At 42.0% G+C, this 15,843-nt stretch overlaps 1 protein-coding gene across 4 annotated transcripts in view; it reads right to left on the bottom strand.

Annotated features, from left to right (window-relative positions):
• ARK2N (arkadia (RNF111) N-terminal like PKA signaling regulator 2N) overlaps positions 1–15,843 on the bottom strand; it is a 90,130-nt gene that overhangs the window by 45,109 nt on the left and 29,178 nt on the right. For all 4 annotated transcript variants that reach the window (XM_055125346.1, XM_055125345.1, XM_004606100.2 and 1 more), the window contains exon 2: positions 10,982–11,766. In XM_055125346.1, the coding sequence (XP_054981321.1) occupies positions 10,982–11,696 (715 nt within the window). In that variant the 5' untranslated portion in view covers positions 11,697–11,766. The remainder of the gene's footprint in view (positions 1–10,981; positions 11,767–15,843) is intronic.

Below are 15,843 nucleotides of genomic sequence, written 5' to 3'. Positions count from 1 at the left end.
AGTTATGTAGAGCACTGATAAGCAGTACTAACTAGCCAAGCAAAATTCCAAGGAGAAAAAGGTAATCGAACACTTCATTGTTTTTTCATAGCTCAATATGCTTGCTTTGGAATGTGCATTCTGTTTTTAATCAACTATTAATCTAGTGCAGTGGGTTTTTCAATCTCTCCTAAACACAAAAACTAGTGAAGGTATTGAACAAAGACCCCAAGAAACTGGGGGTTTATTTAGTTGTGTTATAAGCTCTCCTGTTGGTTTTATTTATTGATTTTCATTGAATCACTGTGAGACAGACCCTTACAAAGCTGTTCCAGCTGGTTTTAAATGTACAGCCTTGGTGAGAACTACTGTACCCTTGAATGTTTTCACTAGTTTTTTTTTTCTTTCTTTCTTTTGAGGGGGAGAGAAGGGGGCTTAAGACACACTTAGTGATGCTCAAGGGTTACTCCTGGCTCTTCACCCAGGATGCACTCCTGACGGTACTAAGGGGACCATATGGGGCACAAGGGATCGAACCTTGCAAGGCAAGTGCCCTACCTGCTGTACTATCACTCCAGTATTATTTTCACTGCTTTGGCTTCAAAATGCCAAGTCTTTTTATTTTTTTTTTGCTTTTTGGGTCACACCCAGCAATGCACAGGGGTCACTCCTGGCTCATGCACTCAGGAATCACCTCTGGCGGTGCTCAAGGGACCATATGGGATGCTGGGATTTGAACCTGGGTCGGCTACCCGCTGTGCTATCACTCCAGCCTCGCCAAGTCGTTTTTAACAGCTGACTCAAATCAGCAAACTTTACAATTCTTGGCAAAGTGATTCTTAGCAAACACTCATTTAAATTAATTAATTAAAAAAAAAGCCTATGGAAAGCTAAGTTAAGAGAATTCCATAATCCATGCAAAGTATGGTTCAAAAATAAGAGAGATTTTGTGGTTATGTTTGGAATCCACTGACAATTATATTCTCCTCAATGAAGAGTTCTGAGTTGGCTCTGAGTAGTCTTGTAGTAAAATTATGTTTTCTATCTTCACACGTGCCAATGTGTGAAGATGCATACAGCTCAGTCTCATCAAAAAAGTGGTTTCACAGGATTCTAATTCAAGATGTGCTCCTTTGTAATATTTATCCTACATGTTTAATCCTAGAATAAGACCTGATCACTTTTGGGTTGGGTCCTATATAGTTTAAGTCCCTAAAAAAAAAGTTCACTGCTGATGGCCGAAGGGATACTGCAGCAGGTAGGGCACTTGCCTTGCATGCCATGGATACAATGCATTGCACACAATCCTCACACCACATACGGTCCACTGAGCACTGCCAGGAATGATTCCTGAGCGCAGAGACAGGAGTGATCCCTGTTTGGACTGTAGAGATATTACAGCAGGTACAGCGCTTGCCTTGCAAGAGGTCAACCTGGGTTTAATCCCCAGCATTCCATATGGTTCTCTGAGCACCATCAGGGGTGATTTTTGCAGAAGTTGCAGAGTCAAGAGTAGCCCCTGACCACTGCTATATGGGCCCAGAAACCAGAGCAATCCCTGAGCACTGCCAGATGTGACCCAATAACAAAAACAAATTAACTATACGGTCTCTCTGTCTCTTCATTTATTTAGAGGGCAATTAAAACATGATATGGGTGCTAGAATTTGTATTAATTAAACCACATTCGAGTGTGACCCACAATGGTACACTCCAAGTCAACACAATGAAATGTCACTTCCTCAGTTACAATGCCCTATTCCTGGTCAATCTTTTATCTCTTTCACCCTGTTTTATTATTATTCCCAGTGCATTATGCCTTCCTAAGTGCATATGAGGAATTCACTGTCTCCTCAAAAAGGATTAAGCTTGAATTCATTCGTGTTGCGTTCCCAATGCTGCACAACAGTGCTGAAATATTTACTGAATGAATGATGGGGTCAATCCTGACCTTATGCATCTACAAACTTAGAACAGGAAGACATATAAGGAATATCCTGTGAAAAAATCTACCATACGTATTTCAGGGTATTTCTGAAAATATGGTTTGTCTTTATCTCAGTGCAAAAGAAAATTTACCCAGGTTTCAGTGCCAAGATCAGCTTCCCCAAGGCTAGAGATAACAGGTATTAAGGCCTTCTGCCTTGCCTCCTGCTTGAATCTCAGGCATTACATATAATCAATCCCCCAAACACTTTATTAAAAAAATAAAACTTCTTAAAGCCGTTTACTCCTATTTTTAAGTGTTGTGTAAAATTAGAAGTATGAAAAAAATCAGATGGCTACTTTTTTTTTCCTTTTTTTTTTTCCCTTTTTGGGTCACACCCAGCAATGCAGAGGGGTTACTCCTGGCCCTGCACTCAGGAATCACTCCTGGCGGTGCTCAGGGGACCATATGGGATGCTGGGAATCGAACCTGGGTCAGCCGCATGCAAGGCAAACACCCTACCCGCTGTACTATCACTCCAGCCCCAGATGGCTACTTTTATATTTGCTTCCAATCTTAATATTGCTTTAATTAAAAAAAAAAAACCTCCAAAAAGTGAGGGGGCTTTATTTGAGCACCTAAGTGGTGGTCAGGGGTTAATTCTGTCTCTGCACTCAGGAACTACTCCTCGCAGGCTCAGGGGACCATATTGGATGCCAGGGATCAAACCCAGTCAGCAGGATGCAAGGTGAGCACCCTACTCTCTGGTCTATGCCTCCAGCCCCTACGTATTTAAAAGCTCAATTCAGACAATAGTAAGAAGATACTTGTGCCAAGAACAAACAATAAAATTAATTGCAGCTTCATAAAGAATAAGAGCAATAAACACAGGACCTGGGGGAGGAGGGTTCAAAATAAGGATCAGAGAGTGTGCAAAGGGCTAGAGGCACACACTTTGCATGTGAGAGTCCCAGATTCATTCCTGGCACCATCATGTATGTGATTCAGTGGTAGTGGCCTTGGGTTTGATCTCTGGCAACACACACACAATGATGATGATGTTTATGATAATGCTGTTATACATTAATATGCAATGCCAAGAGTGAATACTAAAGAAACTGTGAACTCTAGATGAAATTGATGTGCCAATGTAGATTCTTTGGTTGCAACAGTTGCACAGGGGGATAATCTGTGCATGAATCGGGGTAAGGAATATATGGAAAATTTCTGTAGCTTCTGCTCAATTTTGCAGTAAACCTAAAACTGCTCCAAGAAAGTCTGTCCTTTTGCTAACACCAAGATATATTCTACTTTATGAAGACATACTGAGAGTAAAGCATAAATTTTTGCTTATACAAACTGAATAATGACACTCAGTTTAAGAAATAAGTTAGGAAAAGCAAACATCACTCCCCCTCCCCCCCCAAAAAAAACCACTTTGGTGCTTCAACATGAGCGATTGCATTAAGGTCATTAAAACATCTGCAAGTATGATCTCAAAGTTTATATACTTAAGGTAATATTATCTCATCATTATAGCATAGACAAAGCCAAGTTTAAACAATACATCCCTTAAAAAAAAAAAGAAAAAATCACTTAAATGGAATAGAGAAAAAGGCGCTTATGCTTACTAATACAGAACCATGCTCTGAATTTTTATAATAGGGTTTTTAAAGACAAGATTCCAGGGAAATAGTTCAAAAGGCTGGAGTGCATGCTTGGCAGAAGGGAGACCCAAGTTTGATCTCAGATACTGTGTGGTCCCCCGAGCACTGTGCCAGGGTAGCCCCTGAGCACTGTTAAGAGTGCCAGCACCCTTCAAAAAAAATCAAAACTCCACTCTTTGGAACTTGATATCCCCACTTAGCAGTAACAGAATTTACTGCTCAAACCATACTACCAGCTTCCCAATGTTATGCGAGTCCTATAACCTCACTGTGTAACTGAGTACTTAGCATGCAGATCACTTACTGTCACCACCTGGAAAGCTTTCAAGCATTGTCTTTAGGGCTAGAGAAGTCATGGAGGTAGGGGGGCGCGAATGCTTTGCAATAGCCCACCCCAGATGGATCCCTGGCATCACATATGGTCCCATGAGCACCACCACTGATCACTCCTGAGCAGTCAAAGTGGTCCCTTAATGCCACAGGGTATGTCCCCCACAGTGCACCCCCCATAATAATAAACGCTGTACTGATGTTAAGAGAAACAGGTCAGACAAAGAAGACAATTACTCTGTGGCCTCTGATAGGTGGACTCCAAAGAAAAAACCTAATTCAAAGAAAGAGTGGAGGTGGAGACAGTGGGTGGGTGAAGTGACCAAAGGGTACAAACCTCCAGTTACAAGTTCTGGGAAGATCATTTACATATGGTGACTAGAGTTAACACAGGAAAGATGGTGAAAGTGGGGACACAGCTCAAAGGGCTGGAGCACGTGCAAAGCACGTGGGAAGCCTGAAATCAGTCTCTGGCACAGCTCAGCCCTCTGAGCACAGGAGGGACCAACCTGCCAAATGCGGAGCAAGGAGAAACTCCAGAGCACCACCAGGTGTGGTCCAAAACCCAGAACAAAGAAAAAGTTGGCCAGAGCAGATCTTTAAAGGTTTTGAGCAAACATACATATAAATTATAACAAAGTGATAGTTCTGTTAACTATATTGTGATAATCATTTCACAATGCATGCGGTTTTTTTTGGGGGGGGGGCTTTTTGGGTCACACCTAGCGATGCACAGGGGTTACTCCTGGCTCTACACTCAGGAATTACTCCTGGCGGTGCTCAGGAGACTATATGGGATGCTGGGAATTGAACCCGGGTCAGCTGCGTGCAAGACAAACGCTTTACCCGCTGTGCCATCGCTCCAGCCCCCTCACAGTGTTATGCCTATGCCATCATATCATATACTTTCAATTTATCTATCATTGTACATCAATTATACCTCAAAAAAAAAAAGTTGGGAAATAATGCTGATATCAGACCCTGAGGCTTATTAGTCTGAATTGGGGCCTCAGGACCATTCTAATTCTCCAAATTTCCTGTAGCCTGCTGTTAAAATTGAGCTAGATAATACTGATAAAAAATTCACTGCATGAATTTTACCTACCTTGTTTGCATGCTTTTAGCTACAAATAATCAACTGATTTCTATCTCAGTGTTGTGTTTTCAGTGTACTTAGCAAGTCTCCCCAATAGTCACAAACATACAACTAGATTACAAAAAGCTTTATAAGGACTTTTGATGTCTAGTCTACTGTATATGTAATCTAGAAGAAATGGTCATGAGACTCCTGGTGTGGTTTGGATCATCTACCAAGAGTCCACTGTTTAAGTATTAAAATACCCCCCAAGCACTTCAATCACAAATAAGTATGGACCCTGATGAATTTACAAGAAAAACAAATGTGGAAGGAGGCAAATGTGCAAAGAACTTTACCCAAAGGAAATGAATGATCAAATATGATTTTCAACCTCACTGGTCAAATAAATGCAAATTAACCCTAGCATACAATTCTTCTATCAAAACAGCAAGATTGTTTTTTAAAAAAGAAATGATCACACTACAGGAGGGGCGGGGCGGGAGTGGGGGTGGGGACATGTGACAAGTTCCTCCTTCCCCCACCTTTGCAATACATTGCTGATCAACTCAAAATAAAGAAATGACAGGAAGACTATAATGCAACATACAGCAGTTAAGGCACTTGCCTTGCATCTGGCCAACCCCAGTCCAATTCCTGGCATGGCATATGCTCTCCTGAGCACTGACAGGGGTGTCACTCCTAAGCACAGAACCAAGAGTAGCCCCTGAGCACTGGCGAGTGTGACAAAAAAACCCAAATCCCTCCCCAAAGAAAGCCACTTCAGTGTGTGTCGAGAACCTTCATTGGGGCCGGGGCGAGAGTACATCAGGTAGTATGTTTGCCTTCCATGTGGCCAACCTGGGTTCAACCCCTGCTATCCCATATGGTCCCCTGAGCACTGCCAGGAGTAATTCCTGTGTGCTAGCCAGGAGTAAACTCTGAATATCACCAGGTATGACCCAAAATAAAGCCAAATAAAAGAACCTTCAGATGTTCACACCCTTTTATAATTGTAAAAACTGGTAACATCCAAAGACCAATATATGGAAAGTTATTTTATGGTTAACTATATTATCTAAAACTTGTGTATCTCAAGAGAGAGTACTTTGGTATAACATTTAAGATGCACAGAGGGAGGGGTTGGAGTGACAGTACAGCGGGTAGGGTGTTTGCCTTGCATGCAGCCGGACTCGGGTTTGATTCCCAACATCCTATATAGTCCCCCTGAGCACCACCAGGAGAAATTCCTGAGTGTAGAGTGAGGAGTAACCCCTTTGCAACGCCAAGTGTGACCCAAAAAGAAAAAAAAAAAAAAGACGAACAAAGGGAGAGGAAGACCGGTATGTACAACATGATCATTTCTCTTCCATGACATAAAAAGCAGTTTACTCGAATGATTAAAAAGGGGGTAGGAGAGTAATACATCCTTTTTTTTTTTGAGAGCAATACATTTTTAACCTTCTTCACATTTTTCTATTTTCAAACCTTCCCACAAAGGCTTTGTAACTTGAAAGGCTGAGAAAAGAGCAGGAGGATCAGGGTGCATGCCTTGCATGTGTGGAAGCCTGGTTCAGTCTGTGGCACCATACAGACCTCTGAGCATTTCCAGCTATAGCTCATGGTGGCCCCTGCACCACAGGACTAGAGCAGCTCTGCATCCTCTGGCCCTAGCATCCAACGCCACAGCCAAGTTTGCCAAGGATTGCCAGAAGTGGCCCCAGGCCCACTGAGGACCATTTGGAAGGACTCCCATTCCGGTCCAAAGATTCATGTTCGATTAAGAACTGATTGATCATGCGTAATTTTCTAGAAAACTTGTGAGGTAAAGGGCCAGAGGGATGGTACAGTAGGTAGGGCATTTGTCTTATACAAGGCCAACCCGAGTTTGATCCCCAGTATCCCATATGGTCCCAGGACTGAGCCTGCAAGGAGTGATCCCTGAGCTCAGACCCAGGAGTAAACCCTGAGCCCCGCTGGGTATGGCCCAAAATTTTTTCTTAAATAAAAAATTTTGAAAATCTACGAGCTAAGATCATAGGTAGTCATGACGCGCTTGCCATGGTGCATATTGAGATGCGTTACTACTGGTGCCTGCCAAGGTCCCTGGCTTCTGTGGGGCTGGGCTGTTTGGGCCTGACCACAGGAAACAATAATACAGCTCAATTTTGTTGTTCTCAACAGCACCCCTGACAGTCTCCAAAACAGAACAATTATGTTTGCTTTAAAGGGTGGTGGGGGCTGAACCACACCTGGCAGTGCTTAGGGAACTATGTGGTGCAGGGCACTGAACCCAGGCCACCCACATGCAAAAGAGGCAATTCAGCTCTTCAAGCTACTGTGCAGCCTAGCCAATTAATTTCTAAGTGTAAACCAGTCAAGACTAGTAACCCTGGGGGCGGGGAGAGCTTTTGCCTTGAATGCAGCCAACCCAGGTTCCATCCCCAGCATCTCATATGGTTCCCACCAGGAGTGATCCCTGAGCCTCACTGGGTGTGATGTAAAAAGCCAAAAAAAAAAAAAACCTAGCAAACCTTACCTATGGTGGAAACAATTTTTGGAACTATGGTCTCAAACCAATAGAGATACTGTATATGGGGGAACTATTGTCACTGTCATCCCGTTGTTCATCGATTTGTTCGAGCAGGCACCAGTAACATCTCTCATTGAGAGACTTATTGTTACTGTTTTTGGCATATCCAGTACACCACGGGTAGCTTGCCAGGCTCTGCCGTGCGGGCGCAATACTCTCGGCAGCTTGCCGGGCTCTCCGAGAGGGGCGGAGGAATCAAACACAGGTCGGCCAAGTGAAAGGCGAACGCCCTACCGCTGTGCTATCGCTCCAGCCCTAAACCACTAAAAAGATCATTACAATCAAAACAAGATGAAGCCACCCTGAGATTTACTCTATGATAAACATTTTTGAAAAACAAGAACAAGTTACTGTGAAAATTTCCCTGCTGTCCATATATAGCACGATGCACCTAAGTTAGTGTTCAGAAAATTAATTTATTAGATCTGATAACCAAGTCATACTCATTAAATCAAATTCCCTGCAAGAACACTCTACAGATCTAGTCACAAAGTGATTTTACAGAGAAACTGACCCTTCTGAAAGAAATAATATTTTGACCACAAAATTGTAAATAATAATAGCACATAAGGATGATCTATAAAGATAAATAAGACATTTGTTAAAAGCCTTGAGTACAAGACCATCACATAGCATTTAACATTAATATTCACTACAAGATGTTATATTTTTGCCCATCTCTAAGTTCTCAAAATGAAAAAATTACCAGTATACTCTTTATTTTGGGTTGACGGCAGGGGGGAGAGGTCCACATCTGGCAGTGCTCAGAAGACTATATGGTACCATGGCTCTCACATGGAAAGCCTGCACTCCATCCCTTTAGCCATCTCCCCAGTTCCAAAATAATCTTTGTAGTGTTATCTCCAAGTAGAGTTTTGAAAACAGAAATATATTTTCAAAGGTTGAAAGGAGAAATCAATCTTGTGTGAATACCCATCCTTCCACATAGGTCAGTGAACTATTAACTAAAAAAAGAAAAAAAACTTCATAAACATTATGTTGCCCAAATACCAAATTCAATCATTAAGTATTTTCATGCACTGTAAGCCTGAATCATTTTCACTCTTTAAAAGAAAATGCATTACTTATTTAGTATTTGGCATAAAAGAACAATAAACATAATCCCTTTAATCTTTAAGTTGCTTCCAAACAAAAGTTTACAAATTAAACATTCTCTGAATTACCAAATTAGTGGTACTATGATGACAGTATTAGCAAGAATCTCGGTTTTTACTTTTCCTCTTGGTTCCCATTCTGTGAAAATAGGTAGATTCAAATTTCAACATCCAAGAGGTTCTCTGGTAGGCACATTCAGTTAAAAAGTTCGCTAGAATGTCCATGCTGTTGCACCCAGGTCAGTTCATAGTTTATCCTATCTTTATCATTTATACAACTTCTCATCAATTACCCTTCTGTAAGCTTAGGTGTGTTCACCCCTTCCCCAAAGTCAAAACGTGATTCACGAAACTGAGGTATACATAATTGTTACATTAAAAGTGCAGGATGTCACAATTCTTCAGAAGTAACAATAAGGACAGTTGAATCTTCCTAACTTTTCTGCATGATTCCAGAAGACCATTCATACTCCTTCTGTGTGAATGGCACCTGCTGGAACTGCGGCCTATCTGTAGGCAGCTCACCTATCATTTCCATGATTACCTTAGAAATCTTTGTATTTTCAAAAGCCAAATACTTCCTAAATGGTATAAACAATTATTAAAGATCTGGATTGTTTACTTTGGTGTTCAGAATAGACAATTCAGAATAGACAAGAAATAGACTACTGGTGGTGCAGGCGTTTTGAACTGGTCGTGGCATTTAGTGAGTGAAAAGGATCAGAATATATAAACAAAGTGCACCTGACTATCTGAGTGGAGCCCAGGAAGACATTTCTCGAGCTACCTCTACAATGGGCTCCATTGTCAGTATTCTTTTGTTCACCCATCTTCCTCTCCCTTTCCATAAAAAGGAAAAAATACTGAGGTGGTTACATTACAACCTATTTAGTAAATGGAATTAGTAATTACTGTATCAGGATCCATCATATCTTAATAGATTAGAACAGCATATAAGAATGCATAAACAAATAATTTACAGGCCTTAATAAAGCTTTCTTTAAAATGTTATTAAATGTTCAACTAAAATAAACCTAAATGCTGCGTAAGAACCCCAAAAAGTATACTTTGTGTATTCAATTAATGACCTTCAATTAAATCTCTTAGTAATTTTAACACAAAGAAATGCCAAAGGAATACAATAGATATTAAGACAGAGAGCACTTCCAGCAACTAATTTCATGTACTGTATGATGAGATTTTATTATAAACTGAACACCTATAAAGTGCTTTAACACTAATCATTCCTGTTACTGAGTTTATAGAAGTTTGGTTAGCTTTAACTTCAATTAACCAATATGATTTTTCTTGAAATGTTCTTTGTATATCAGCAATATGCTGTCTTCATGTGTAGAAACAGAAACCTTTCAGAAAATTAGCAGGAAAAGAGTCACCCACAAAACTTTGGGAACCCAAACTTCCCCCTCTCTCAGCCAGCAACAGTGTTGCCGTGGTCTAGCATAGCTGCTAAGTTCACAGAATGTTCCTAATAATAACAGTCTCTTCAAGGAAAATTCACCACCAAAAATCTCAAGACTGCCTTAGTAGCACACAGTACCAGATGTGACAACAGGAAGGAAACAGGTATGTCAAATGCAATGACAGACCTTTTATGCCAATGATAGCTTCAACAAGCAGATTTCTAATAAACTTGTATAAAGCCAGGAAGATTAAGGGGGAAATTTTTCAAAAAATATTGTTTTCAATCCAAGTGACAACTCAGAATAGAAAAATGTGCAACTAGGATAAACAGAGCTTATCATGCATCAAATCCAGGGGGTGGGAGTGGAGGGTAGAAGCATAAAACTAGACTCAAGAAGAATCAGTTATTAGAAAATTTTAACAAAAATTAGAGAACATATTCTTTCAGACACCATAAGCTCGAGTGCAGTGGCTATATAATAAAGCAAGGTGCCTATTCCTGAGAAGAATGTACTTAGTAATAATGCTAAACAGTGAGTAGTGTTTCCAAGCAGTGCTAAAAAGGCAATGATGGGAGTTCAGGTAATCTTTGTCTTTTACAGAGAAAGAGACTTGTGAGAAATTCCATTACTTAAAAATAATCTTGTCCCTATCATTAACCATTCAGATTCTGTTTTTCTCTAATGTGCATAAATGCACTGGAAAGCTCAGAACGGGTGTTTTAATGAGCTGTGTCTTGTGAATACACTGCAGTCTTCAGATTTACAGAGCTGCAGGCCTCCTGGATTGTTTCAGGTGTCACTCATCTAACCGAGCCTGAGAGCCGGGAAATGCCATCGGGTGCTCTACAGTCAGTTTAAAAAACATCCTCTACCTGGTATCTCTGCAGTGATTGTCTTGCTGCTCCCTGAAACCTCTTCTTCATCATCTGACGAGCTCGTGCTTGAGTCACATGTCAGGTCACTGTCACTGGTACTACTGTCCTGCAACAGGTTGTACTTCTTCCGTGCGGCGGCCTCCCGTTTCTGCCTCAGTAGCCGGATACGCTCCTTGTGCTTCTGGCTCCGATGACCTTTCACCTTGGGGACACGCCCATTCTGCTTGTCGCTGGATTGCCTGTTCTTCTTGGCTGCCATAGTGGATGTTTCGCTCTCCGATCGGGACCGCCGAGACTTCCGCCCCACCGTGGTGCCAGACCCCCCAGAGGGGTCTCCTTCTACGGTAGTTTCCACCTGGGAGGGCTCATTCTCTTCGGCAGAAGACAATGTATCCGAATCGGCCAAGTGGCCGCTAGAGGAAGGGGAAAGCATGCAGTGGTTAGAGGAGTCACTCTCGTAGACCTGGCCAGCCGTGGGCTTGTCACTCTCCGTGGACGCCAGCTGGGACTCGGAGGAGTCCCTCCTCAGTTCCATTAGCAAGCAGGGCATTGAAGAAAGGACCGAAGAATCCACTACACCATCTTTCTGCACCTGAGCCTCCAGTTCGACAGGTCCATCTTCCTCCTTAACTGTCTCTTGTTCAGATGCTTTTGGTGGGACCTCGGATTCAATGAGTTCTTCCACTTTTCCCACGGCCTCCTCCATCTTCATTTCAGACTTTCAAGTTAAATCATGGAGTAGAGTCTAGGAAGCTATATCAAAGAGGCAGCAGGAAAGCAACCTGCACAGAAACACACAAAGTCAATGCACAGAAGTGACAAATCCTTTATCAATACGTCTACTGTGCTACGTGAGCAGCAAAACTGACTGTTACACAGGCCTTTACAAAGTATTTATCAGGCCAGGGAGGTAGGTGAAAGGGCTGCTGCGCACACTTTGCATTCCAGAGCCCAGGCTCAATCATCAGCACCGCAAGATCCAATGGCATCGTACCAAGGACCACCAGGTTTGGACCAAAACCAGAAAAAATTTTAAATTTAAAAATGAGTTATATATCATTTGTAAAATATTATGTACCTGTCATCAATCATTGAATTTAATGTACTGAGTACTATCAAAACACTGTGGTACATAGATGACACAATATTCCTTCTCCATTACTGAATTTGCAGGAGCTGCCAACAATCAAAGATTTTCTATTATATAAGTGTTGAAGAAATTCTGGAGATTTTACAGTTGCTTAAGCTAAATGATGTCACTCTTTGAATTCTTCAAAGTTACTAGTTAAGTAAAAATGTATCTTGATAAAGGCAAAAAAAAATTTTTAAGTGCGGAAGAGAAGGACCCTCAAAACTTTCACTCTAATATAAATTAACAAGTTGTCAAATATTTATTCTAGTCAACAATGTGATTAGAATTTATACTCAAATCATCAAAGAAAGGATGCACCAGGGCAAGTGAATCAACATCGAGAGAGCAGCTATGTTTAAAAAAGAAAAGAGTCAGGAGAGAGTTCAGGGTGCTGGTTTACATGCAGGAGGCCTGGGTTCAATCCCAGGCAACACACCAAGCACTGCCAAGAGCACCCTCCAATCCCAAACCAAGGAGAGATGATACATGCATAGATAGTAAAAGCTCCAACTGTGAGCCAGAGCTATAGTACTGGGGGTTCAAGTGCTTGCCTTTTGTAGAGCTGATGCTGGTTTGATCCCAGCAAAACATATGGTCCCTGAGCACCTTCAAAATTCACTCTGAACACAGAATCAGGAGACCTCCAGGGGTGGCCCCAAGCCCCTAAACAGACAAACAGAACTTCAACTACATGCTTTAGGCAAGTGAGAAAGCAAAATGATTCTATGCACCTAACCTGTCTGCCATTTTCAATGTGAGTTGCTCTAAAAGGTCATTTAGAAAAGACTAAGTTTGGGGGCTGGAGCAATAGCTCAGCGGGTAGGGCGTTTGCCTTGCACGCGGCCAACCCGGGTTCAATTCCCAGCATCCCATATGGTCCCCTGAGCAGCGCCAGGGGTGATTCCTGAGTGCAGAGCCAGGAGTGACCCCTGTGCATCGCTGGGTGTGACCCGAAAAAAGCAAAAAAAAAAAAAAAAAAAAAAGAAAAAAAGACTAAGTTTGCTATTCCCTCATCTGCCCTTCCAAATTCCCACACAGGTTTGATCATGCACGTAAGTTTCAGGGGTCTGCAGAGTGGCTCAGTGGCCAGAAGCACCTTCCTTGCCAACATGCGACACCTGAGTTTGATTCCCAGCGCCACTCACATGTGCTAGGCACAATTCCAGTGACTCTGTGCTTGGACTCCCAGCGACAGAAAGTCTGCAATCTCCAGCTCATGGCCAGTGCGCACAAGCTGTGGCTTGCAACTAAAAGGCATGCAATACCTGATGGGTATCTCAAGGGGAAGATGTGTGAGCACTGCAGCCGGGAGAGTGACACCAGCAAGCACCGTTACAACCAGAATGTATGAGAGCACCACACTAGTGTTACAAGCTCTGGACATCACAGTAGCAGTAGCAGAGGGAAGGGAAGGGAGGAAAATAAAAATAATTTAAGGGCCAGGAGACAGGAGAGTAGGTAAGGCACTACTTCCCTTGCATGCAGCCAACCCCAGTTCAAATCCCCAGCACCAAACACAGTCCTGCAAGCACTGCCAAGAATGAACCCTGAGTACAGAGTCAGGCGTAAGTTCTGAGCACGGATGTAGCCCAAACACACAAAAAAAACAAAAAATGTTAAACAGGAAATTCTACTTTAGAGCCCCCACCCATTATGGTAAGCTTCCTGCCCTTTGTCCTTTCTTCTCCCTTCTCTTAAATAAAATCTTCACCTAAATCCTAGTAGTAGTGATAATTAAAAGCTAACAACAGCTATAAGACAAGGTCAACTACTTCATGAACCCAGAAAGCCTTGTACATTCTTCTACATGTGACGTAAGGAGTTTAAGGAAACGAGCAGAGCCAGAGCAATGGCATGGCAGGCAGGGTGTTTGTCTTGCCATGCAGCCAACCAGGGTATGACCTCCAGCACCCCGTGTGGCCAGTCATCCCCCAAGCCCTGCCAGGAATGATCCCTGAATGCAGAGCCAGGAGTAAGCCCTGAGCAGCGCCAAGTGTGGCCCAAAAACAAAACCCCAAAATTTAGAGAAAACACCCTCCACACATTTTTCACCTTCTCCAATGTTAACTTTAGAAATTAATGTCCCTCTCACACTCAGTGTGCTACTGCTCCACTTAACGATCGAGAAACAAGACATGATCTTTAACCACAAGTGCTGTGACCTATTCAGTGCAAACTTCGTTAACCTGTAAATGGAATCAGGGCTGGATGCAGGGCAGGAGAGCACAAGAATAGAGCAGTGGTGGGAGCATAAGCGTTGTTTGAGGGATGTTCAGGTTCGATTCGCAGCAGTGCGTAGTTCCCTGAGCATTGCCAGGAGTAAACCCCCAAGCGCCAAGCTGAGAGTTGTCCATATACACCACCACAGATGGTTCAAAAAGCAGAGAGAAAAAAAAAAACCTTGCAGGGGCCAGGGTGCCAAGGCAAGTAAATATTTCACCCAAGACACGCAATGTTACAAAATTTTGCAGTGTCAAAAGGACATTATAAAGCAATTTTGTAATGTCCTATACAGATCAATGGTCTCCAATAACCAGTTGTCACACCAATGGTGTGAAAGCTGCAAACCACTGTTGTATCACAGTAGTTATTAGCTGCCAGTCCTTGGACATGAGCTGGCCCTCAGACATAAAACAGTTAAAACCCAAAGCCTGAAGCTTCCTCTTCACTTCCCTCCCTCTCCACCTCCCTGCAGTACTCAATTTAAAAAAAAAAAACAAAAAACAATGCAGAACAGCCACGAACATTGAATAAGATGCTATACTAATCAGGAGCACAGAGGAACTTCCTGCCATTGCCTGACAGTTCAATATATCGTACAAAGCAACTAGGAAAAAGCCTTCCATTGATCTGCTAGTATACTAAGTCTCAAGTTTGCTTCCTGCCACCATGAATATTCTCTATACACTTGCTTTTTGTTTTTGATGACCCTGTTCTCAGCTGCTAATAATACAACTACTCTTTTCCTTAGCACATTTATAGAAAGTAAAATATTCATAGCAACTAGAAATATTTATTAAACAACTTTATGTACAGCCTACTCCATTAGTATAATTACAACATTACTAATTTTTGAGTTAAGGAAAAATAAGCATGTTATTTTTACCAGCAGTCCAAAGGAATGTAACACCTCTAAAATCCAACAGAGGGAGTAAAAGTTAACCTAACAACACTGAGGTATTTAATGTTGTTTAATATTCAAACACTAAACATTTTCTAACTGGGTAAAAATGAGAGCAGTGGACAGGGATTTAATTCAGCAGTAGAGAACTTGCTATGCAGGTGTAGGGCTCTGGGTTCAATCCCCAGCACCACCAAAAGACAGGAAGAGGAAGAGAAAGAGGAGGACGAGGGAAAATGAGCTGATTCTTCTGCAGAAAATTTATAAGCTTTGGAATAAAATTTTTATTAAAGCTGAAAAATCTGAAAAATATATTCTACTGAGATTAATGCAGCCACAATACACAAATTTTCAAAAGTCTAATTTTCAAAGGCAAAAGGTGTAACATCTTTTCAAACTATAGAACATTAATTTTTTTTTATTTTGTTTTGCTTTTTGGGTCACACCCGTCAATACACAGGGGTCACTCCTGGCTCTGCACTCAGAAATTACTCCTGGCGGTGCTCAGGGGACCTTATGGGATGCTGGGAATCGAACCCGTGTCGGCCATGTGCAAGGCAAATGCCCTACCCACTGTGCTATCGCTCCAGCCCCAGAACATTAAAT

This window comes from Sorex araneus, chromosome 2 (assembly GCF_027595985.1).
Source record: "Sorex araneus isolate mSorAra2 chromosome 2, mSorAra2.pri, whole genome shotgun sequence".
Lineage (NCBI taxonomy): Eukaryota > Metazoa > Chordata > Mammalia > Eulipotyphla > Soricidae > Sorex > Sorex araneus.
Note: the sequence above shows the minus strand (reverse complement) of the source record. Positions and strands in the feature narration are given on the sequence as shown.